Source organism: Diorhabda sublineata, chromosome 3 (assembly GCF_026230105.1).
Source record: "Diorhabda sublineata isolate icDioSubl1.1 chromosome 3, icDioSubl1.1, whole genome shotgun sequence".
In the NCBI taxonomy this organism is placed as follows: domain Eukaryota; kingdom Metazoa; phylum Arthropoda; class Insecta; order Coleoptera; family Chrysomelidae; genus Diorhabda; species Diorhabda sublineata.
This window is the reverse complement of record NC_079476.1, coordinates 28,712,532-28,740,295: the sequence shown is the minus strand read 5'-3', so window position 1 is coordinate 28,740,295 and position 27,764 is coordinate 28,712,532. Positions and strand designations below refer to the sequence as shown.

The 27,764-nt window shown below is 29.7% G+C and overlaps 2 protein-coding genes across 2 annotated transcripts in view; both read right to left on the bottom strand.

Annotated features, from left to right (window-relative positions):
* Positions 1 to 535: 535 nt before the first annotated feature.
* On the bottom strand, positions 536 to 14,264 carry LOC130441417 (methyl farnesoate epoxidase-like). Its single transcript, XM_056775095.1, has 7 exons — positions 14,140 to 14,264; positions 11,076 to 11,327; positions 6,644 to 7,050; positions 5,370 to 5,478; positions 5,128 to 5,308; positions 3,464 to 3,726; positions 536 to 773 (listed from the first exon to the last, which is right to left on the bottom strand). Exons 1-7 carry the CDS (start codon positions 14,225 to 14,227, stop codon positions 592 to 594), a joined length of 1,482 nt encoding a protein of 493 aa, XP_056631073.1. The 5' UTR covers positions 14,228 to 14,264; the 3' UTR covers positions 536 to 591.
* Positions 14,265 to 17,530: 3,266 nt separating this feature from the next.
* Positions 17,531 to 27,764, bottom strand: part of LOC130441164 (nuclear hormone receptor FTZ-F1) — a 346,279-nt gene continuing 336,045 nt past the window's right edge. Inside the window, 4 exon segments of the mRNA XM_056774726.1 lie at positions 17,531 to 25,906; positions 25,908 to 25,955; positions 26,077 to 26,177; positions 26,998 to 27,256. Of these exon segments, the coding sequence (XP_056630704.1) occupies positions 25,658 to 25,906; positions 25,908 to 25,955; positions 26,077 to 26,177; positions 26,998 to 27,256 (657 nt within the window). The 3' untranslated portion in view covers positions 17,531 to 25,657.

Here is a 27,764-nt window from a genome sequence, read left to right as displayed (position 1 = left end):
GTAATTATGTTTTGTGATGTTTTGTGATATGATTTCTGTGTAACGCAATTTGCGCATCTACATTGGAAAGTCCATTTTTCAAAACATTCAATAAACCATCTAATGAATATCCTAGTTTCTGAATAAACGAATTTAATTTATTTGTGGTTACATTCTCTATTACATGTTGTAACCTTAAACAAGAAAAAATGGTACCACTGAAGCACTCAAGTGAATTAAATACAATGGAACAACATGGATTCATAAAACATTTGGACAATATATTCCAATAAATATCATTTAATTTGTGAATTTCTAATAGAAAAATTAATTGATTACTAGTACAGGAATTTTTTTAAGAATATCTCTTATTTGATAGATTCCAAAAAACTATCTTATTTTCTATGAGATTGAAAGCGTGAGTTAAGTCACATATAATTCATAAATAAATAGCATTTTCCAAAGTGGTCATTAACCGAGTTAATTTTCTAAATGATCCAAAGATATAAGTTATATATCAATTAGTAAACAAATAGGTAAATAGGAATAGGAAATATTTCAATATTGTAATTTTTATTCACTAATTACAAAATTAAATTTTATTCTACGAATTTAATCATGTCTGAAAATTAATCTAACACTGAAGGGCTTAGGCGCCATTGTTACACCATCGTACCCTTCTAGTTTCAATACAGAGTCTTCAGATTTTTCTACAAAAAAATTGTGCAAAACCGCTGTAAAAAATAAGAAGATATTTGCTTTTCCCAGAGATTCTCCGAGACATCGTCTTTTACCTGGAAAAAAATCAAAAAATAATTATGATTCCTTAAATAGTCGCCAATACACATTTGTATTGTGCTTATCTTAAACTAAATCTAGTGTAGGCTATACAGCTATGAAACTTTTTTCTTCTAATATTTGAAGCAATGAGGGTTTTTATTTATGAAAAATTAATAATTTTTAATGTTCAAGAACTGGACAACCTTTTCTAATTTGATTTTGTATTCGAAATTCAAATGCGCATTGGTCACGCGTCCCGACAATTGAACAGATACAATTCGTAAACAGAACGTAAACATAGTTTATCGAAACATTCTATGAAAAAATATCTAAAAGGGATCGTATTTCATGTGTAGAGCATAAGATTTTTAAATCACAAAGTCGTGAAATATTGCTCAATGTGATGATACATTAATCCTTTGTCAAAAAAACCGGAAAAGGTTGCTCAAGCAATTGGCTAGGGCACAGTGAAAATTATTATAAAACAAGGCGGCAAAAATATCGGAAAAGGTGTAGAGATACAATAGTAAAACGTCAAAAAAACTACATATTTAGTAAAATTTTGAGAAGAATAATAAAATAGGTAGGAAGACTTGGTGTTCGGCGGTGGTAAAGACAGTTTACGAAAAAATGGTTTTTGGTGGCGCAAAATAAAAACTAACCGCAGATTACTAATGATGCAACATAACATTGGAGAATGGACGACAATGTTTATGCGGAAAATAAAACAATACAGTGAGAAAACAAGGACAAACCCTACATACAATCTTTGTTAAATAGCTTGGACTGATAACAGTAACTCATCTTTTCTTGACCGCAATTTTTCTTATTGAGTATAATAAATTTACTTGAGAACTTCAAGAAACTATTTACTCGTAGATTTAGATCACAGTTACCGAACGTCACGTTGAATAATCGATGGAAATTTAAAACATGATATACAAGAACTTTTGATTTTTTGTGCGTTAATTATTCCATTATATTTAATTAGTTGTAGGTATAATAGATTATAGAGAGAGATATAAATGCTTTTTTGTCAAAAATTGTTATAATTTGTCAGGGCCGGATTAAGCTAGAGGCTTGGGGGGGCTATAGCCCCGGGCCCCAGGTCCAAGAGGGCCCCATCATTCTGAATTTTTTGATATGTTGATACCACAAATCTAACGTATTGATATTATTTTGTGAATTTTTCCGGGTTCCCGAATTCCTTAAGGGGGCCCCGTCATTATTAAGGCCCCGGCCTTTTAAATCTTAAGCCTGCCCTGCAATTTGTAAACAAAAGTTTGTAAAAACTAAAAAACAAACATAAAAATAACTAAATAAAGATAAAACAAATAAAATTGAATCTCAATATACAGAATAAAACTATAATGAGTAACTAAATTATAGGTAATAATTAGTAAATAAGTCGTATATGAGTCCATAGCAAAAATTAGAATAGGATGTAGCATGTTCGGAATTAAATATTAAATATTATTATCAGAATAGAAGTATTTTATAGAGTAGAAGGCACTTTCCAGTAAACATGCCCTCAAATTATTGCGGAATGCCGGAAAAGTTGATACCGATTTGATTTCAATTGGTAAGTGATTGTCCATTTTTTTGCAATGTAAAATATTGATCCCTTAACTAATTCTGAACGTGGAGTAGGTAGGTAAAGATTGTGCTGCATGTTCCTACATGTTCCTTTTTATGAAACTGGAGAAGCGTGCTTACGAATTAGGCAAACGTATTCAAAGATGGATAAGGAAGGAAGAGTCAGAATTTTTAATCTTTTAAAGAAGTCCCTGCAGTGAGCCCTGATATTCAGTACGAGTAAATATCTAACAGCTATTTTTTAATTTGAAGATTCGCTCAAATAGAGTCGCACTACACGTACCCCAGAAGGGAATAGCATATCGGAGAAAAAAATAGGGCCTAGTACTGAGCCTTGGGACCCTTCACATTCTATTGGCTTGCAAAATGACATCGTTGTATCAACAAGCTGACTTCTGTTGGTAAGGTATGACTTAAACCATGCGAGAGGTGTTCCCCTAAAACCGTAGTACTCCAATTTATTGATTAAAATATTATAATTAACACAATCGAAAGCCTTAGAAAAATCACAAAAAATTGTTGCAGTGTAGTTATGGCTGTTTAGGTGAGAGTAAACATTAATTATAGGGGAGAGAAGATAGCATCATTTGTTACTTAAAAACCCAAATTGATAGGTAGTAAGTATTTTATATTTAAATAGAAATGATAAAAGCCTCGTTTTGAACAATCTTTCCATGATCTAAGATAACGTGGGAAGGAGTGCAATTGGGCAGGCTCAAAAACATTTTTGTTGTCCATCAGTTCTAAATGAGTATTTATTTTTGATGCCACTAATTGTAGTGCGAAGATCTGCTAAAACTACAGGCATAAAGAAAAAACTGGGTAAGTTAGCATTACCATCAGGGAGATATGAAAGCGGATCATAAGAAGAAGTTATAGAATTTGATTTTTTGGCTACCTTTACAAAGTACTACTAGGTACTAGTACTGCAAAGAATCTACTTTATTCACACGTCTATGATGATGAGTGGCAGAATTGATTCAAATGATGCAATCAAAATAATTATCTAATTATTTGCAATATTAACACTATACATTATTTTTAGTATAGTTTAGTAACCATACACCAAAAATTTTCTTGACTTTATTATTATTAACATTAAACTTACCACTACCAAAAGGTATGTAATATTTGTTGTTAAGAATCAAATCACCGTTTCGATCGAGAAATCTTTCGGGTCTAAATTCATATGGATTGGTCCAATTTTTATCATCCATATGAACACTGAATAAATTAGTCAGAATAATAGTGTCTTCGGGAATCGAATAACCGCAAAGATTAGAGTCTTTTGTAGCACGATGAGCAATGCCAAGAGGAGCAATTGTTATACGTCTTTGGAGTTCCATGAGTACTGCTTCTGTATATCTCAACCTAAAAAAATATTACAAAATTAAAAGTTTGTTATATAAATCGATAGCCATTTCACCACCTATGGACAGATTTTCAAAATTCATTCATTCATTCTAATGAATTCATAGAAATTTTCTGAAATATTCACTTATGCTGGGAGCTGATGATTTTAAATTACATTTATTCATGGTTTAAGTCATTTAGGTCGCTAATGTTCTTAATGTAATATTAGATACGAGTATTTCAAGCTTACTTACAATCTGGTTACTGAATTTACTGATGTAGTAATTATGTTATAGTCTATTTCGGAAATGTATAGAGCAATAAAATGGGAAATTCCGTCCAGTTCGGTTCAATTTTAGTGTCGGCTTAATCATGCACCGTAAAGGCAATGGTGTCTTACCCAAAATTAATTTTTAGACCTTTCTAAGTATATTTGTTTAGTTTAACGCATCAGTATTTGCTGTTAAGCCGTAAATAGTGTTTACAGTATTATAAGATTAGTAATAAAATGGCGACATTTACAATAACGAAACAAATAATTCTCCACTATCAGTGAATAAAAAACTTATTATTTTAAATGTATTGCATAAAATACGATTACCTGAAATTTACTGTACAAGAAACTGTCGACCGATGTTTTCGATTGACTGGAGTTGGAAAGTCCACCGTTCTTCAATTATTGCAGATTATTGCAAAAGTCCTTGATGGAGACACCAAAAGGATAATTCGAAGAAAAGACTACTTTGAGAAATATGGATTTTGCCTAGGGAAATCATAACCGTAAAGAACTTTAACTGGACAGCGATGAAATTGTTTGCTGGCAACGAAAGTACTTAAGAAGTATAAAGCAGTACAGAACAGAGCAGAAAAAAATCTTTTATCTTGATGAGACGTGGATTAATAAAGGTTACACAGTACAAAAATGTGGCAAGACAAAAATATAACCAGTGCTCGCCAGCTTTCATGGAAGGCCTGTCAACGGGTATTAAGGTGCCTACAGGTACAGGGGAAAGACTAATAATCGTCCATATTGGAAGCGAAGAGGGATTTTTAAAAGAAGGATTGCTAACTTTCCAGTCGTGTCATACGGGAGATTACCACGACATGGATTCGGATGTTTTTGAAGACTATTTTAATGAAATGATAAAATATCTTCCGACTGATACAGTAGTAGTTATGGATAACACAAGTTAATATTCTCGACGCATAGAAAAGACTCCAACTTCAACTTGGAGAAAACAAGAAAACCTAACCAAAAGTATTGAATTTGAAGATAATTTGATAAAAATAAAAAAAGAACTATTAGCTATAGCAAATTTACACAAACATCGTTATATGAAATACACCGTGGAAGATATAGCAGAAAACCATGGTATAACGTTCATAATCTAGTAATTGTGAATAAAATGTATTATGTACCTAATTCTGTCGTTTAGCGTAGGCCATCTATTTCGCCCAACTTCCCTGTCCATTTCATCTTGAACTTTTTTCTGAATATCGGGATAAAGTACCATTGTTAAAATTGCAAAACCTAAGGTATTACTGGTGGTTTCAGCCCCTGCCATAAATAAATCCAGGCACAGAGACATAAGCTGATCATCTACAATTATTAATGCAATGTTGTATTAATTAAAAAACATACAATTACTTTAATGTGTTACCAGTGAATGTAGGATCACTCTTGACATCAATTTTTTGTAAAAATGCATCAATAAGATCACGTGGTTGTTGTACATCAATAAAAGTCTTTCTATGTTCGGATATGGTTTCCTATAAATAAAATGAGTGATTGTATCAATTGAATAATGAGTTCGGTCAGATTTATGGTCTAGCGGAAGCTGAAGCCCCAGGCCCTGAACACGTATAGGCCTCGCAAATTTACTAATTTGATCATTTATTTTAGAAATTTGAATGAAATGAATGAATTAGTACAATTTAATCCACACACTAATTTTTTACTCTATATAGTAATTTTATAAATAATAAGTTCTACATTCCATGTATTCAAAATGTAAATGATGAATTAGAAGTGAGAGTGGAATCTCTAGTAAAAATATATTCGAATGATCCACAACTTGAATTATTTTGTAAATTACAGCAATTCACTGCTTTCATCAAACTTGAATAGGAATTGTTTAATAATACAAATAATTCATTGATACCATTAGAAATGCTTAATTGGATGGTTGAATCAGATATGATCGTGAGATATTTATAGCGAATTGTGAAGCCGAAAGGTTGTTCTCAGTTTTAAAGTGAATAAAAAACAAAATTGTGCATTGAAAATGAGTTGTTACAGATTATGAATTTTGAGGAGATAATTGAAAATTTTGCCACAACTAAATCGGGAAAGGGGGAAAGGAGTTTATTAAATAAAAATTTTATTATATAGCTTATGAAATAAGATTTGAATTAATTTTTACTCATAATTTATATTTAATTTGAAACTAATATATTACAGTTGAAAGAATTCGAGCTCATTTTGATTTCCATAAATGGGCCCCGATGCGATTTTAGCCCCAATCTCCACTACTTCTTGATCCGACGCTAAGTTCTGTCCATTAAAGTGGTTTTAGTGAGACGTTTTTTCATGTGTTAAGTATAAGAAAAAATAATTTAATCGAAACATCAATTTTTGATAACAAATGGCATTGTTAAAATGAAAGTTCAGCATAAAGGAGCTAGAATTTTAAGGAGGGTCCTTATTGTGAAAAAAGTTTTTTCATCGATAGGTAACAAATAGATCCATCATGACCATAAAAACATCATTCAGTCTAGAAGGTGAATCTTATAAATATATTTTTTGTGTAATTTATCAAATTTTCTGATAAAAATATTCAATTCTATAATTAGTAACATACCCTAATTAAAATGTAATCTATCGTACACCAGAATACTTGACTATATTCATTATTATTAATAACAATATCGATACCTCTAAGAAATCCCACATTCTGCGTAAAATGTTCTTTATCTGATTATATCCACTAGCATTTGGAGCAATGTATCGCAAAAAAGGCATTTGATTCAACATTCCCCCAGAAATATCCACTAATCTAAAAGCATCGTGGATAATTTGAAGCAGCTTTCTCAATCTTTCGTCTTCAATATGAAATCGTTCTCCTGCCATCATGGCCCATAAACCGTTTAGAACAGCGACATCGAAAGCGTTGTGCATAAAAATAGGCTCGGAATTACGTTGTTTGAAAATTTCTATGAGTTCTTTTGTCTCTTCAAGAATTTTCTCTTCCATTTCTTTTCTTCCAAAGCCAAAGTTCCGTAAATGTTGGATAGAAAATTTTCTTTGGTTCTGCCAGAACTGGCCATCAGAAAAAACAATACCTGAAACATATTGTAGATACCAGCTTAGTTAATTCTATTATTTGTTCGCTAAATAATTAGTTAATTGATTATAGTCATTATTTTTAACATATATACTCCTATATGGACTGTTGGTAAGGGAAAAATGCCCCTACGTTATGGTGCCGACAATATTCATTTTCTTTCTCCTTCGAGACATTTTATCTTTACTGCGCATACTTGAGAATGCGCAGTACCGAGCTGAAACCTCGGAGGATAGAGGAATCGTCATTTTGTCTTCCTCAGTTGGAACAGCTTTCACTAATAGAAACTGTCCATATAGAAGTATTAAATATATGATTTTTAATGATAAAATGTCAGTATTGTACAGATTACTTTATTGCCTCTTAAATCTGGCAGATACATGATAAAGCTAAATTCGGAAGACCCATAAAATCATTATTTAGAAAGCTAAACGAAAGATGTACATTTAATTCCTCTTTATGTCATTTTCATAGCTTGAAATTTTGTCACAATGTAAATTGTTATTTGAATCAGAGTGTGCACGGAGCTGGAGCTTTCAATTTAGATAATGACTAACAAAATCCGTCGTGATTATTTTTCATTTCTATTTTATTAATATTCATTGATCTTTTAATTGCTTCATATTTTGCATTAGATATTAGTTTTTGATTGTACTGTGGCAAATTTATGTAATTATATAATTTTATTTTTCCTAAATTACTGCAATTAACCTGTTATTTGAAGAGCATTAAAGACAGGATTTTCGCATTTTCACGTTGAAATATATTGCATCAAATTCAATCACTCTCATGATTCAAACACCAATTTATCCTGATTTTCAGATAAATCACGATTCCGAAAACCCTGCTTATGAAATTGATCCTGACTACTCAGATTCCGTCACATATCATGCCAATTTTCCAAATGATAACGCAAAAAATTTTCGTATAACGAACCCGAAAGGACATAAATGAAATATTTTCTGACTCTAATAACACTCAATTACCATACATAAAAATCAACAATCCTCCAATAAAACTTCTAGTAGATTCATTCATTCATTATTTCCATCTTCATAATGATGAATAGGGAGACGAATATCTAAAGAACGGCCAGGGCGATTATCTGATCTTACATAATTAGATTTCTTTCTACGATTATATGTGGAGGAAAAACAGCACAAAACTAGAAATTTGGATTGAAATGTCTTAAATAACAATAACGTGTGTAGTTTTATGTAAGATGATGCGAAGACGTTCGTGGTTAATATTAACATCAATTTTCATTGATATTCGTAGCTTCTCTAAATTTTTTACATATTGCTTTTTATTTTAGATTTCGACTGTATTGTAGCAAATTTATGTAATTTTATTTTATTCTATCTTAATTGCTGTAATGAACGATTCCATTCAAAAAATTTGCCAGTTGTATCCGTCATTCCAAGAATATTGAAGTTATGATTGGCTTTTTCACGTCGAAAAATGTCAATTTATAATTTAAATTCGGGAGTTTTCATAAATATGTACAGTAATGAAAATAAAGAATTTCTTCCAATTTGTTTTTACGCAGTTTCAATATATATTACATTTGCTGCCATCTAGGAGTGAAAAGATGAACTTACATTTCTGTATAGCCTAATAATATAGTTAACATAATACTAAATCATATTTCATACCATGTTGATATACCTGCTTATAGATGGCAATGTAGACCAGTTTATTAGAAAATTTGTCGATTAAAGCTTAATGTCTGCAGCCACTAAATTGAAATTAACATTAAACTGAACTTTCTTATCAATATCAATAGAAATTTCCTGTATGGAACCTTTTTGTCATACAAATGTAGAAAGCTCCTGACACTTTCTATCCGAGCTCCATCGTTTAAGGGACTTGCTGATTATTTTTTTTTAATATCAATTTTAAAAAGCACCACAGCAGAAATCAGCGTAATAACGAAAATAATATTTTCATAACTAAAGTACAAAGTTGTTGTAAACAAAACAATACCACCAATACAGACTGACCTGACGAAGTATTCTGTGCTCATAACCGCACAAAATTAAAGAATTAAATTAAGAAGTTAAAAATTGGCGAGTTTAATTTTAATTTAAATTTACTGTTAATTTCCTACATGAACTACAAGTACCATTGTCTTTCAACTAGTAATTCAATTGATTAGTTTAATGTTAATTTTTAATTTTGGTTGCATAAACCAAGCTTAATTACTAATTGATTGATTTATTACGTAAAAGTGATTAGTTAATATTCCTATTGTGTTTATTCAAAAGAACTAAGAAAATGTTCAAATACACCGGCTACTGATAGAAGAAAATTGCAAATTTTGATCCTGAAAACTATTGTCAAGCTGTTTTGAAACGATATTTTTGCAATCATTTGAATAATAAAATCCATATAGATCGTCGTGAAACCACCCTGCATCGGTATTATAAAACTTACATTGCGAACCTAATCGCTATATATAGGGTGTAATAGAAAAGTATAATTTGAATGAAACCATGTAATCTGGGTCTAAAAATAATTAAATTATGTTTAGCCCAAAGATACACACAGAAATTTATTTCTGATAACAATTGATCGTAAATCTTAATCATTTGGAACGATTTCCTTTCCAACAACGGTTGTTAAATGATAGGGATGAACTTGTTTCAAATTTACTGAACCGTTTTTATACATATATACATAGTTAAAATATGGTGTATACCGTATATCTCTTACTAAGTTGGAATTTCTGGAACTTGGAATACTGAATACACTATTTATACCACCACTACACCAACACTCACTCTTCTAGCTTGTAGAGTTCGTTGTTGAGCTGGATATAGTTTTGTTTCATACATAACTGTTTTTAACTATAAATATAAAGTTCTCAAGGTACTCGAAGGTCTCCGAGATCGGGACGCTGGGAAATAATGAATTATATAATTTCTGTAGTTTTCACTTTGTTGATAACAACAGATCTAATAATTTGGGAACAGAAGTGATAGAAGAATATTTACAGTTAACAAAAATATGTATGAAACAAAACTATTTCCTAGAAGAAGGAACAGCAATGGGCAACTGCCTATCACCGTTGGCCAGTCTTTATTTTCTTATCATCGAGAGATACAATAAGGGAAAGACCTTTATTAACTATGTAGCTGTACTCAACGCTTATGATAAAAGAATTGTAAATAGGTTAATTAATCGTCATAGATTTAAAAATCTCTATGTGAAACCACTTTCCTCCAAAGCGAAAATGAAAAACAACAAAAATTTGCTCTGATACCTTTCAGTCTTCTTTGTTTGGATTTTAAATTGGTTTACAAATCCAACAACACATTAAAACAATTGTTGGGCAACACTAAAGATAAAATACTAAATTTGGAAAATAGTGGTATATGTATATGAAAATAGCAATTGTGATTGTGACGGGAAGTATATTGGACAGACTAAGAGATCCGTTATCGTCGGGTTAAAAGAGCATATAGCTCATTTAAAATATGGACGGATAACAGTCACAATAATGACATAAATATTAATAAGTAAAATTGTTAAAAAATGTACCTATTCAATAATAAACTGTTGGATGCATTTGAAAGCATTAAAATTGCTAAATGTAAGAGTAGCTTGAATAGGGACAAAGGGCCAATTCCTTAGAGCCCACTCTATAGTTCAGTAGTCAAGAAATTAATTTGAAGAATCCCCCCTGGAATTCATTTTCGCGGAGAAGGTTTATTGGTGGTGAAATTTAGTATAAAACAGGTAAGTTAAGTCATTAGATTTCAGTTTACCTTCAGTCTCAGATAACTTGTTTATAGAAACGCGCATCAGACAATGTAATTGTGAGTGTTGGTGTAGTGGTGGTGTAAACAGTGTATTCAGTACGTATATCTCTTATTTATACATGTCTTCGCATGGTATATTACATTAGAATATCAGTAAATCGCGAATTAGTGGAATCAAACTTACATGTAAATTTTAATTCATATTCAATCAAAAATCACTTGTTTAAGACTATTTTAATTTTGACATTTGTTTTCTCACCTAAACGTTTGCCAAATGTTCGAAGTCGAAAAAAAAACCCGTCAGGTCTACCATCAAATTCCTCTCTATTCAACACTTCTTTAATTAAGTCTGCTCCAAAAACACCAACCACGTAATTTCTACCCAATTTCATACCCACTACTTCGCCGAATTGATGAAAAAGTTCCATCCATACCAAATGATGATATCCCAATACCTTTAATCTTTCTCTGTAGTACAAAAAATTGCCTACTATTGGTATAATTTTTGGACCTGTAAAATTTGTATACTTTATTTATTCTGACTTCAAGAACTATAAATAGACAGATAGATGGCTTATTGACACCATTCATATAAATTGAGTACATTTAAAGTCAGTTTAGTAAATACATTCAGTTACATCGTACATGTAAATATTATGATTCTCCTGATACTAATATATAATAATTCATTAATAATCGTAATATATAACTACATACATGATTACACGAATTTAAAAAGATGCACAAACAGTACTACTCAGGGACCAAAACAAACTAATCCACACAAATTGCCCAGGAGACAGAAAAGTCAAAAGAGGGCTTATTTTTCCACTTTCCTACTATTTATAATTTTTTCTAAATTCTCCTCTAGTAATTTTCTCATATTTCATGTAAACCATCAATATTAACACATTCACAAATTTCAAATTTTGTAATAGAATTATAAGTATTTTTGAATCTCTGTCTATGTCAATAGTTCACATATACAAACACATAATTCTAAATGTTCATTTAAAACATCATTTATAAATTCGATTTATTCATAGTCTATGACCCTTAACTATATTTTTACAACATAAATTCTAAATTCAATGTATGTAACCAACCCTTCTTATTTATGTTTTTTTACATTAAACTCAACTTCTTTTCAACAAACTCGTGTTAATTATTTTCTTACAAATTAATGCCTTATTCTATAACAAATATGTCACGTAAAAGGTGGTTGAAAAAGTCCAACTTCAGCTTCCTGGATGTCACTTTCTAAGATTGAGCTAATAAAGAATGGAAAAGTGAGTTTATTGAGTTTGTTCAAAAAGTGGCTTGACTCGAAATGAGAATCGCCAAGAGATTTGAAAACTATTTCTCATATTGACGTAAAAAATTCATTAAACTTCTGCGGTGGTAGTAAAGACTGTTTAGTCTTATTTATTTTAGATTTCCTTTCTAAATTCCCGATTTTCCAACAGGTCTATTTTTATTACTTACATCTTCTATTATTATTGAATTCGCCGACTTTTTATATGTAATTTCAACTATTTGAAGAAGCGCTTGTAATACCCATCGTCACGACAAAAATTGTGAATATTAATAATTTTTATATTTCTTAGTAATATAGGTAAGAAACAGTTTCACCAACAAACACGTGCTCCTGGAAGCGCTCAAATCAAAAAATTCCGCTGATCATTTCGAAGAGACCATTCCATTATTTTCAATATTCAAACGTTTGAAGTAGCAGAGGGGAAATATTAAATAAAAACTTGACCAGAACGCTTGAGGCGTTGACTAGATTTTTATAATTTCGAAAAAAAAACAGAAAAGATAAAATTAGATATAAAAACCTGAATTAAATAAACCTGTTAATTGTTGACTGAAACTATTAATGGTTCAATTGCCTCCATTATATGATCAGTTTTCCAAGTATGTATAAAGTTAACAAAGCTCCCCAGTCGAACAGATATTACTAATTACTCCAAATTCATCGGTGCTTTGCCAATACTTTGTAAATGTTAGAATATTATCAATCTAAGTTTCGTCCAAAAACATATGCAAAGACTTTGGTTTTGTCTGCTTATAGCACCGATTCACAGCGATGTTTTTGATACATTTTATAATCATTTCAACTTATTTATCGGATCTTAGTTTGGTTTCAAATTATTAACTATTTGATTAAAAATTCGCATGGGCAATGTCGAACGATTATTTTAAATAGGCTTGTGCCTGAGACAAAAGCAGTCTGAAAATGTTATTATTTAACGGATTGAAAAATTAATTTATAAGATCATACTCTAAAATAAAAGTTCATCGAAAGCTGATTATGATGAAACCAAAGACGTTATTAGACTAATGGTGGATGAATTTTTAATGCCAACATTGGACATGATCAGAATAAACTACGTATGCATACCCTGATTATGTCTATAAATGTTTATAAATACTTTGGAGTGTTTCAATGAAGTGTAGTTTTGAACATGAAAAAACAGAATATTATTACGGAATAATGTAGAACTTCGAAAAGAATATTTACAAAACATTGAAACATACCGAGACACAAATAGATATATAGTATAATAAAACGAAACCTGGTTTGATATAGACGACGTAGTTACGAACGGATAGTTGACGATTCTTAAAAAGTTCTTTATCATAGTGGAAACTAGTGATTATTCTCCATGCTGGTAGTAAAGATGCTTTTGTTCCAAATGCTTTACTTACTTACTTTACTTCTCCGCAAATTAATGAATATTGACTATTCCAGTCCATTCATATAATACGGGTTGATGACAAAAAAACATTTAGATCAAAATTTTTCTTATAAAAACCCTAAATCATTTTATATTTTCGTGACCAAAGCGAGTTGTGGGTACATAATTTCTTCTTTAATTTTTAAGTTAAGTAATTTTTGAAAAAGCTTTAATAATCTACATAGAATGCCAATGTAAAAATTCAAAAATTAATTTTAAAATAGGCTCTGACTTCAATTTAAATTTATTTTACTTTCAAAGCCTTTCGGTTCACAGCGCAGTAAGGACCAATAATCCCTATTGATTTATAAACATTTACAAGCATGCATTAAATTTATAACAGAATGGTAAGCCCAATCAATAACATGGATAATATGGAACAATCAAAAAAATAATAATAATATACTTATTAAATATTAATTTGGACACTTTGATTCAAAATTAGAATATGATGATCATTCCATAATTTGGAGTTATACTGTTAAATTGCTTTCCATTTCCAAAAAAAAATCAATCAATTCATGCCCATGTTTATTATGCGTGCTTACATATAACAAAATTTTGCTTCGAAAATAAACTTACCAGGTGGATATTTTCGAGGTCTTCTCATATCGTAGAGCGCTAAAAGCCCGCATATTGTTATTACCAAACAAATAACTGAAATTAACATCTTCTTTCGGTTATGTTGATTTGTCTTGACACGAAGACGGACTGTTTATCTTAATACTTTTTGGAGCTATTCAACATAAAAGAAACGCCTCCCGTTTCGTCGTTATTACGACTTGTAACCCCATGAACTTACTCTATTTCATTTTCTATTATGTGCTGAGTGCATATGTAAATCATCTTAAGTATTGTAGTATTGTTATTCTCATATTTCGTCATTCCTATTTTGTTAGCTCTTTTAAATATTTAGCTCATAATTTCTTGTTTAATATATAGTGTAAATATATAATAGAAAATATTCGAATTGTTAGAAAGCAGCTATAAGGTCACTTTTATTTTTTTTGGAACGAAAAGAACACACAAAATAAATTACTACTTGAAGAATTTTTAGTGTAATTCCCAATAAATTTAATTTTCTTTTTAATAATATACATATCTACTCACTTCTGCTCTTCATACCTGGATATACCAAACAAAGTATTTTAAGTTTTATTTATTTTATCAGGACTACGTTTTCTTGTGATTTATTTAAAAATGAATCTACTTAATAGTTTCTGCAATCTACATATTGCACGAGTTGTTCATGTTCTATCATATATTGTAATATGATTATTTTTCCAGTCTCTAGTTTCCGTCTTTTAAAATTAAATTTTCTTATTTAGCCTATTAACTAATTTAAGCAAAGATATTGGGCATACTTATCACATATTACCTCTCCTCAAATTGGACCAATCCTATTTCTTCTCTCATTTGAAAAGAACATTTTCCAGATTCTACAATAGTATTTTGTACTTATAATTTAATGTTGGCGTGATGAAAGCTTCGGTATTTCATTTTACTATAATGGTAAATAAGAAATAAATTCTTCTTCATGAACGAGAATGGTCCCAGAAGGACCTCACCCAACAAAAAAACAAAAAAATTTTGGAAAAAAACATATTTATTTTTCAACGTAAACTTCTTTTAGCTCAATACACTTTTCCCATCAACGTCTATAAGTTTGATACTCTTTTTATAAAAGCTCCTTAAATTTACCATAAACCTCTTCATTATTGGAAAATCTTTAACCACCGAGCCATTGTTACAAGTCTGGGAACAGAAAATAATCCGAGGAGGCTTAATTTGACGAATAGCATGAGGTAGCAATTCAAATTGTATTTAATTAATTTTGGCCATTGCAAAAACGGATGTGTGAGCTGGTGCATTATCTTGTTAAACCAACAGTTTTTCTTAGCCAAATGCGGCCGTATTAGCTTGTTTTCTTCGCTTAAACGTTGCAATAAGTTCCCATAATATTCGGCGTTTTTCAAATAGTCGGTTTTCCCTTTTGAGTCCATTGTTTTGATTGTTCTTTTATTCCGGGTGTGAAGTGATGTACCAACATTTCATCCATTGTTATGAAATGGCGCAAAAATTCAGCTTTATTTCTGTCAAACATTACCAAACACTCGTTTAAACTCTGCTACCCAATATTTTACTGTTTATAAAGAAAAGACAGTCTCGGTTAGAGTAGAATCTAGTTCAGCTTTTGTATTGGTTGGACCAAAGTTTTTCAAATAAAACGATAACCAATTTTTCCATGTTTACAAATTTACTGAAAACGTTAACTATTGATGGCTGCCAAACAAACTTAACGTCTTCAAATTTGAAACATATACTAAACAATACTTTCTACTACAGAGGTATTTTTCAAGCAACTACCGCCATCCCTAGGTCAGGCGAGATATTTCTGGGTCTAAACCTCGTACAACATGTCGCCGGAAAAATAGATTATGAAAGAAAGTTGACTCTGCTTAGGAATAGTCTAATTTTACTAAGAGGTTGAGTAAATTAACTGAAAATAATCAGATAAAAGAATTATGTCGTTGTATAGATTCCACAAAATTCCTCTCCACGTGCAACTGCGGCGCACATCTTTGTTTTAGATATCTCAGCTCCATTGGTTTTATGTCCTTGGATCACTGGTCTATTGTTATGGTTTTCAACACAGACCAACAATTTATATTTGATTAAATAGTTTGAGTGTGTAACAGACTCTAAGGAGTGTTTATCTAAAATATCCAAAAAGTTAAGAATCCGATATATGCGTGTGAGAAAAAAGAATAAATCTCATAGGAGATTACAATATATTAGTACAAACTTCTACATATTTTACTAACTAGGTTGGAAGTATATAATTCACATAGGTGTAGTCAACTCTTACTAGTAAATACGTCAACTCATTAGAATTAATATTGTATACTTGTGAAAATGAGCCCACACTATAAGCAGTAGATTTGGGAAATAACCTTTTCATTTTTATATTTTATATTCCCAAAATTATCAGTAAATTATTAATGAATTTTGGGGAATACTAATGAAAATTATTGTGCTATAGAAATAGCAATTGATCATTTTCAACAATATCAGTAACTAGATCAAAAATTCGAATTGCTAACAAAACCTAGGATCAAAAAATGAGATCTCACATATTTTTATATTTGTTAATGTATGTGAATAATTCATAGATTTGAATTAGATCAATAATAGTAATTTGAAATTTCTAAATAAAAAATTAAGTTCCTTTGAGAATATGTGGAACTTTCTGCTCATTTCATAATAGTTTTTTAATTATGTATGTCATGGTGACAAGTTTTCATCGATAGGTAATAATAAAAAAATGAATGTCATTTATGAATTGTTTTAATCGATGAATTTTAGAGGCTATCGCAAAATTAATTTAAATGACTTTAAAAGTTCTCAGATACCATTACATTGAAATAACATTCTTTAATTTCTTAGATCTTTTGATATATTATTGCATCTATATGTTCTTGATTTCAGGTATCTTCTGATTTAAATATTGAAATTATTAAAGCTAATATCACCACTTGGAAGGAAAGTGATGCAAAAATATACTGTTTGAAAAAACATCGACAAAATCCTAATAAGTTCCATTCTTTCCATAGAAATCCCTTGTTATGATGACCTATCTGTAGCTCATTTCATGAGATATCATCATATTCATTCTACACATATTCCTTTCTAATTCAAAATTCATAATTTTTGAACCTTTGTCCATAATTATCCCAATCTAGCTCTGAAACTTTTCTTCCTTCATTATGTGCTTGAAAAAAGAAAATGATTCTTTTCACCTAACAACCTTTTTATTTGATGATTAAAAATTTTCGACTATTCTGTTACAGAACTAACTAACTCAGAACTAACAGTAAGTTTGTCTAGTAATCAACTACCCTTTGTGTCATAGAATTCTACAGTATAGTACTGTAAAATATTAGGAAGAGGGTCAACAAATAAAATAATGTTATAATATGACGGTGATTTATTTCTACAATCACTTTTGATCCACATAAATTATATTTACAACCTTTCAATCACACAGCTTAAATAAGTGTACGTATTTAATATATAAATATATCTATATTTTTCTCAAGATAATATAAGCTCTGGGCCCCATGCGTGTCACAAGGGCATACAAATACTCAAAAATAAATTAGTGGTAAATTTAGAAAATACAGAGCACAATGGGACTCGCACCAAAGCCTTGCGAGGACACTCTATGGAAGTTTTTGCAAACAAATCTTTCAGTGGGGATAACATTTTTAAAATGCGGACAAAGGTTCACATTTTAAATGTTATTTTCTTATCATAGAAAATACTTTGTATAAGACCCACGCAGAACATAAAAAATAAACTTATTTTCAAGGCAAATAGATCAGGCCGTTATTATTCATAAACAAGACTAAATATTGTTTATTATAAATAAAATTTGAAAAATTTGCTCAAACTAATATGAATACAATATTAGTCTTCTACTAGAAATCGTTGAAATAATTATAATATATAATTCTGCAAAATATTTGGAAGAAGCATCAAATAAATGCCAAAATCGCTTGTAAATATAGTTTTTCGAAAAAACATTGTAAATATAGTCCTTCAGAACATTAAATGTAGTAAAAATAAAATGAATATAAAATGTATTACTCTGGAATGTGAAATTTCATCATTTTTTTAACATTAGGCAAAAAATAGTTTAAATTACTTGTTCGACGTCTCATAAATATTATGAGATAAAGTAACTAGCTCAGAATTCATACATCAAGATTTTATGCAGACAATTTACATAATATATTAATTAGTCTTGTACTGTGCCTCCTTCCAAATTTTGGCAATCAATTTGGAAAACTAAATGCTTTTTTATTCAAGGCTCAACATTTGCCAATATTATTTTCAAGACACATAAAATCTATTAGTTTTATAATATACTTTGTGTTTATAATTTCCGTATTTATCAAAAGTTTAAAAAAAAAATCAGTTCCAGAACCTTAAACAGTATTAAAAGTTTTGATACATGTAGTAAACCATACATTTTATTTTTCAAAATTCTCTTTAACTGCTTATTATCTCACATTTTCGTATTATATCACTACAAGCCTATTGTATACATATATCTTACTGTATAGGAAGCCACCCTTCAAAATAAAATTATACTGATCTGACTTAATTTACTCATTCATCATTTTGCTTTTGTTATATAAATTTAATGAAATATCTAATATTTCATATGAATTTCCATTTTTCAAGAAAAATTATAATAAATACAATTTTTGTTAATTAAATTAATTTGTTATTGTCTCAATAAGAATCTCTTGCCAACTAAGCATATATGAAACTATCTAAACGATTAATAACTTTTCTGATATTTCACAACCTTTATCGGGAGCGTTTTCAACTAAAACAAATCAGTCTTTCAGTTACAATATTAACATTACAGATGGTAAGAATCTAATCAAATAGACAAACTCGACTAAAACACAGTTGGGTAGTCTGAAATGATTCTAAAACTACTGTAAGATTATAAAATAAAGAGATTCTAAGAAATAATAGTATTATTCAATACTTGCCCATATATGACTAATTCATATGGAAAATTCGCACTTTCCAAAAAGTAATTTTATCCACTGAATTGATACTTATTGATATATTCTAATACCTCACTGAAAAGGAAGAAGGATTGCTAGTGAGATAATTCAAATAATCTGAATAAGGTAAAATTTATTGACCATGTCAACGAAATTGACAATCATTTTTATACCATGTCGGGAATGCACACAATAAAAGCCATGAAGAGTAATATGAAAAAAAAAAGCAGTAGAACCCAAATACTTTCAAATTAGCGAGAAATTTAATTTAAAAATAGTTTGTAAAAAATCTTGATTTTTACAACTTTCTAAAAAATATTATATATTTTTGTTTTGACATATAATGTGTATTTTAAATAATTTTGTAACTGAATGACCTAATAACAATACAATAAGCTATTTACAAAAGACTGAATTAACCAAAATAAGTTCATTCTAAAATAGTGTAAGCTCGTTTCGTTGTCAATATAAATACTTTATGTAGGAGGGCAATTCGAAAACTAACAGGCGTTTGAGGCGTGGTGCTAAAAGTAAGGTTAGAAGGTTAGATCGTCTTCAATCAATCAAATACACATTAAATCCAATTCAATAAGCTTCTAGTAAATTATAGAGTGTCTTGAGGCGGTTGCTACTTGTAACGCGACAAAATGTGCACTGACATAGAAAATGCCGCTAATTGCGACGTATAGAGTGGTACGATGTACTTGTGTCAAAATACTATATCAGTGATGGTCTAGTGCAAACATCCATGACAAATCACAATGGAAAACCTGTAGTAAGTCTCAACTTTGAGAACATGTTTCAAACATTTCTCGGGCAGTTTTATACATCAACACAGAAAAATTGGGCGACTGAAAGTTATATGCACGGAGGGTACTGAAAAGGCTAACATTGATTTGCAAAACTAGTGTATTTGGCACTATCTTAGAATTTTTCTTAGTAGCACAGTCATGAAGAGAACCTTTGACCAGATTATGTTCGGTAACAAAACTTGTGAAGTGCACGTCAATACAGAGACAAAATAATAATCTATTACATGGAGTTATATCAGTTCTTTAGCCTTACTAAAAAAAGCCCGTCATACTTTTCAGCGAGCAAGCTGATAATTACATTCTAAGAAAAAACTGACAAAAGCCATCCAGAACAAATGTGGGATAGCATTCTGAGGTACTGCATCTACATGTTAACGCGGGACCACACACTGCAATAAGAACATGATAAGTTTTATGTAAATTTAAATGGGGTGTGTATAAATCTTCTTTCTACAAACCAGACTTGGCTCCTTCTAATTATCATTTGTTTACTGCAATGAAGAAATGGCTTCGGAAAGAGCATTTAGGATGAAGAGGAAAAATGTCATAACATATTGGTTGACATCTCAGGCTGTCGCTTTTTATGCAGAAGTAGATTGATTAAACTTTAGGACAAGTTGAATTATGCTGGCCAACTAAGTTGACAAGTAGAGGAGAGTTGTACGAGTACCTGTGATATGTGAATAAATTATTTTTTCTCTGTGCGTGTTTGTTTTTAACAGAGGTTTGGAGGTTACTTTCCGAATTGCCCTCTTAGAAAGAAGGCATAATATATGTGTTATAATTAAAACCAGGAAGCAATGGTATTATAGAATCAGTAAATTTTATGTAAGTGCATTTTATATATCACAAACTTATTTGTGTATTCATTATTTTTGAGTACATGAAGATGGAGCTAAAATGTACCTCTTCAAGTTTTAAGCACCTTTAATGAAATTTTTTCTCGATTAAGAATCATAAGTTAATAAATTGAAAGGAAAGATTCTGGACTATTCAATTGTCAAGTGTGTAGGATAGCTGACAAACTAATTTTCAATATAAATAGTGTTAGAAATATAACTTCTTTTCTCTTAAAACATTTTCATTCACAATTATATCAAAATTACTTTCAACCATATCAAGAATTATGATTTCAGAGATATATTTGTTTACTTATTCCTGAAAAACAGGGTTTTCAAAATATATATCTACTTCTAAATTCCACTCTTAACATGGATCTGGATAAAATCAATTGAATTAATTCCAGTATTACGTAAGTAAAAAAAATTGATATTTGGAAATATTATTTGGAAGATATTGATAAAAGTATATACTTAACACTCATATATTCAAAGTGATGGTTGAATAAACCTAACAACATCCCTAAATTTATAATAAAATATGTGATCACTTTTCTTACTAATCTGATTTTTTACCAATAAACTTTGGAACAATCAACAATGTGATGTAAAAAAATAATTTTTAATGTCTCTATGAACATTTAAACATGTAGGATTATTTAAAAATAAGTTTTTATTTTATAAAGCTCAATTCTATACATATTTACATTATTATATCACAAAGTTCACACCTTAAAAAGTATGGTTCTGGAAATAATTTCTTGCATATATAGCATACAGTATTAGAAAATATTTTACAAAATACAGGTTCAATAATGTGAAGTCTCTTACCAACCTCATTTTTGTGAAAAGATTTATGCCTCCCTGATCTCATCTTTGTACAGTTTGATTGATAACTAATCGAGTACAGAGTTTTTTTTATAATTTATAAAGGCGTTCGATTGGAATATATACAGATGGATTGGAACTAAGTTGGTTCGACACTTCATGATCTACCTATGTTCGGCTAACTATTTCCAATACTGTTTATATATATATATAATATATTGTAACCTTTAAATTAATCTAAAGTAATTTTCTCCAGTCAGAGAAGTCAGCTTATCTCAATAAAAGAAACAATGTCAAAAGAAAACTGTGCTAATGAATAAGAAAAGCAAGAACATTTGGAGCATTAAAGAAAAGCAACATAGAATTTTAAATAATCTTTTTATTGCATAATGCACATTGTGAATAAGTCTTCAAACATAATGGTTTAAAAATTTTAAGGTTACAATATCTGTACATATTACAAATAGATATGCAAAAATTTGATAAAGAAGACTCGATTTGTTTGCTTTAAACAACCAATTAGGTAACCTGCATTATCATTTTAAAATAATTGGTAGTATTAGGTTTGAAAAAAATTAAGAACCACAGTTATTTCACATAATAAAACTTACTAATAGGTATAAAGTTAAAAAGAAAGAATAAAACGATGTATAAAAATTTTTTAATTATAATAAATATAACCAAATTTTATAAATAGAAAGGTAGACAAAACTTTTGTCCTAATTGCCTGTAAGTTTGTAGACTTATTTCATATAATAGGAGAAACTGAAAAGTATATTTAGTATTGAAAGACACCATGAAACATCAGAATACCATTGTAAAATCTTTAACTAACTCACTTTCAATCTCTAGTAAAGATTGTAATAAATTATAATAAACTAAACTGTTCCAATAGATTCACACTCCATTTTACCAGATTTCAGTGGGAATGTGTAAGTGTGGATATGTTCTGACTCGCTTTGCTTCAACTGACTGATTTAAATGTAATTTGTTATATGCTGGATATTGTAAGTACTGTTAGTTAATGTTAAACTAAATTATTTGTGACATCTTCTATCTTAATTAATAATATTTTCAATTCATCATTTTTTATTGACTTACACTCCTCACATCTCTTTTTTTAATTAGAATATAATTCAATGCTAATGAAACTACAGACAAGTAATTTACTTTAAAAGCAAAGTGGGAATACGTTGGACAGTTGAGTTTTTTTAGAGTTTCCCATGACATTCAACTGAAATTTACACTAGTACATTATAATAAGTTTGTTAATTATTTTACAGTCATATTCCTATATTCCATTAATGTATAACGTGCATTTCAAAATTAATTTTGTTATTCACTGTGTTTTTCTGATAAGTTTATGAAGCTTGTTGCCATTGGATAGGATATCACAACACCGAGGACTCATCACAGTATTTTCAACTGTCAATGATAGTAAACATCAAATGAAAAAGATGAAAAATGACCAACAAAAATATTTTCAAAAGGCCAATGTTTGTATCAAAATTTTAAAATAATTGGGATATTCAATCAAAACAACGCAACCAGTGTACAAAATTCATAAAATACAAAATCTTTAGTGTCCAAACAGAACCATTTGACTTAGTAAGCTCCTAACCTAGTATACGGATATAAAAATTTACTAACACAAATTGCAATTTCAAATATATATTGAAAATACTATATGACTGATACTGAAAACAAGATTATTAAAAACTTAAAAAAAAATAAAAAAAGCTAACAGGCTATTTCTGCATGTAAACAGTAACTTAATGAATAATGAGGTAATTTTCATAAAAGCTTGATCATTTTTATGAAGAAAACGGATTTGATTAACTTTACAGATATAATGTAGGAGATGTGCCATATATTGAAAGAAAGACCACTCAGAATAGAACTGTTATTATTGATGATAACCTTTTAATCTAAAAATGAAATCTAATTATATTTCATATTAATCACAATGTATAAAGATGATTCCCATGGTTATTGATATTGACAATAAAGATGGATGTGTAGAAATAACCGATGATGATAGTGTAATAAGTCAGAATCACATGATTCATTTAAAGAAACACACAATTGACATTAACGACAAATACTGAATAAAAATTAGAGAAAATAATCAAATTTTGGAACAGGAAATAAAATAATAGACTAAAGAACAAAAGAAAAACAATAACGTGAATATATGGAAATAATTTCTGGAAAAACAACAATATTATGGACATGGCAAAAAGAAACACTTCTTCTATTTCAATTAATAACATTCCATTTTTTTGCATTTTTCTACATACGACTAAATTGTAGTGTCTAGTTTGGCCTACAAATTACTGAAACTTCCTCAAAGTGTTCTGTACCTGCCAAAAACTAATCTAAAATAACTATAATACTAAAATAATTATAATGTTCAAATTCAATCAATATTTATATAAAAATTATATTTGTTCCTAAATAAATTACAGATAACATTTGAATTTTCGAAACTTATCCATAACAACTAACGCGATTTAGTTAAATATTCTTGCAGCAGTATTTTGTGAAATAACTGTTTTTAGTGTTCTGAGTTACTCTTACACCATTTTGATAATTAACACAAAAATTTTAGACCACAGTACCCTGCTCTTACTTTTATTGATTATCATTTTAACATTCATAATATATATATTTATAATATATATAATAATAACATAATATATAATATAGTTAAACTTAATAACTAATAATAAAGTTTACAATACATCTAATAATTACAAATAATATTACAGAACTGTTAGTTTTACTCAGACAATGGTTCATAAAATAGTATTACCTGGAAGAAAAATCAAAATATTTGAAAATCAACAAAGTAAATGACAAATTTGCCAAGGTACTTTGAATTATGATATGTGGAAATTGTGGAGTAGTTTCTTGAAAATATATAAAACTACATAAAATTGAAATATCACAAATTTCCAATTAAGATTCAAAGAAAATCTCAGAAATGTAAGAACATGCACCAAATTGTTTAAAAATCTATTTTGGTCTACAAATTTTAAAAAAGCTAATCAACTTTAGACCGAACAGGTAAAAATATCAATGAAATTACAAATTTTATATACTGAAGTCAGTATCTGATAAATGAAAAAGAATTAAGAAAGCAAGTATTTAACCAACACTATGCATATGAGACAGTGTAAATGTGAGTTGGTTGAGTGGTAGTAAACAGTTGTTCAGTATTAATATCATCAATAGTTCCAGAAATGTCAAATGTGAAATATACAGTATTTTTAGATATGATTACTTGGTGGATAAGAGTGTATAGAAGATATTCCTTAGTACAATCCTCACAGTAGAATCACACTATAATATTTGTAATAGAATAACTCCAGCTAATGGCTTTTTCCATAAAAATTTGTTAATTTTCAAAGAAATTCTGACATTTTTTACAGTGAATCCCCCATCGCCCAGAGCTGTTAGTCCATCACCACGGTTAAGCTACACGTACTACTGTTAACACATTGTTTAGTGCTGTGCACTTTCAACAGTCACATTCACTCGACATTCGAAAAAAAAGCTATAAAGACTTCCTAGCCTAAAATTATAGGATGCCCTTGTATCCCTCGGGAACACACCCTCGTGGAATGTATTTTATAAAAAAAATCCAAAACTTCAACATTAACATAAATAAAAAAAAACAACGAAAAATGTTCAGAGCTTGGTGCTGTGGCCTGAGGTCTACCTTATTAGAAAAATATGTGGTTTGCTCTTTGTACTTCGAAAAGGCATCAATGTCAATAATATTTATAAACTAGTAGAAATAATATCAAGTACATAAATAAAGGAAAGCATAAACAGCCTGAGTAGTATTATCCAAGTTCTTCGTGTATAATATTCGATATTACCACAGAAGTTTATCAACCAAGCTTTTAAAGACTTTGAAACTATTTTAAACAATATATTCAATTCACAGAATTATAAGAATTGTCCCGAAATCAAACAGCTAAATATTCGAAGGTTGGTTTTTCTCCAATCTAGCTTAAGGCTAGAATTATCCGTATGGAGAAGAACTGGAGCTTTCCTTTATAAAATTTATTTCTACTAGTCCACTATTTAATGAGATTTCCAGTAACCTATATACAGAGTGTAAGCCGGTATTGCACACAGATATGGTAACGTGAAGATGGGGAGGACGGCAGCCGTTATTTCCTCTTGGCGTGAAGCATTTCCATAAGGAGAGTTTGTGTAGGAGCGCTGCCAGAGCAGTGCTTGTGGTAAAGGTGTTCTTCTCCTCGCGCTGCTAAGGTGTGAATTTCGGGCAAAAGTTGTTGCATCTTGGTAAATTTATCCTAAAATAACGAACATTTTAAATAGAGTAATTAAACTATTTCTATATAATTGACTATTACAATGAAAAAGTAGTTCAATTATTCCTGTCTAAAAAAATATCATAATTATATGTCAACTTACTTGGATTTGTGGGTAACATGTCACTGTATATTCGAGTAAAGCTTGCTGGACTTGTTCATAACCTTCTTGAACGTGTTTTCTATTCGTAATCCCTCGAACATCTGAAGCATAACATAATATCAGTATTCTATATAAATTCTGAATAAAATTGCTGTTATAATTTCATTTGATTAAGATGGATATATTTTCATGATTTTTTAAACAAATTTGATGATTAAAAGTACAATTAAAAATTTCCATAAATGACGATTTTTTAACAAACAATTTTTTAACTACATTAATATGTATAAATAAATCACATTATAGAGTATTGACAAGATTTTGCTTTTAGTTTTTAGTTACTTAATCGTTTTATTGTACACTACAAGTAAAATGCAAATAATACAATTTTCTGAAAGAATTAGAAGTAGATTATTATTAGCAAAAAAACTGAATACCGGAATCAAGAATCAACAGAGGCAAAAAATGAATAACCTCATTAAGTCACACAAAAAAACTGTTATATTCTAAATAAATAAAGGAGATAAATTGTATATGTTTTTAACAATCATAATGATGGAAAATTTGATGTAGGAAAATAAATTTTTCTAAAAAAAGCTGATAGAACTAAAGAACTTTTAACTCTAGAAAAACATATCTTGAAACACATTCATGTTCCAATTTATTCATCAACACAGACCAAAGAAACGTTTATAACATTACAATTAAAATTTTGATACTTTATTAAAACATGTTAACTTCTGTCGTGTGAGGTGTGAGGTTTCGATCCTCTCTGCCTCTAGAATACCTATTATATATAGCACCATACATAAGACACTTTTTTATTTACCCATTTTTTATTTACTCCAATTTATGATCACTATAACAATCATGTTGGGATTCGTTTTCACATTGTAAAATAAAGCGGAGTGAAATATTTACCTGGATTAAGTAAGAGCATAAACTTTATACATATATAATCGCTAATGTCGAATTTTAGTTCTTGTAACTTCGCGGTGATGTCATTGAAATGATCGGCCAAACTGGGTACGCCAAGCAATCCCAAATTCAGAAGGTCTAACTTTTGTCCATTATGCAGGGTTGTCTCATCGGGCAGGTTGTTGTGCATGCGTTGATGAATATGATCCAACACTAACATATCCGACCAAGAATGCTGTAGTAATTTCATCTGGTCGTCCACCTAAAACGAAAAAAAATATATATATTGCAGATACAAATAATATATTTGTTTATGTATATATATACGTTTTATTTTCTCAGTTGGTAGATTGTGAATTTTGCGTAATTTTCAAGGTAATACTTGATGAAACTAAGAAATAAAAATATGTTATTTCATCTAATAAATCAATAAACTCATATACATACGAGGTCTGACAAGTAAGTAATAAGAATGATGCTGGAAAAATTATTCAATATAAAATTGGTCGATGGCAACATGATCTTGTACAAAAAAATTTCCTTCTGCAATAACAAACCGACTCCAACGATTTTTCCAGGAGCTGTAGTTGGAAGTCTTTGACAGCACCCTCGTTAGATATGTCACCAATCGATTCCAAATACGTTGCTTTCATTACGTTTTTGATTTGGGGAGTAGAAACAAATCATCGGACCATAGATTCGGCGAATAGGGTGTCTATGGGCCACCCCGCGACTGTCAAAGAAGCAGATGAGCCTTGTTTTCCCTTTTG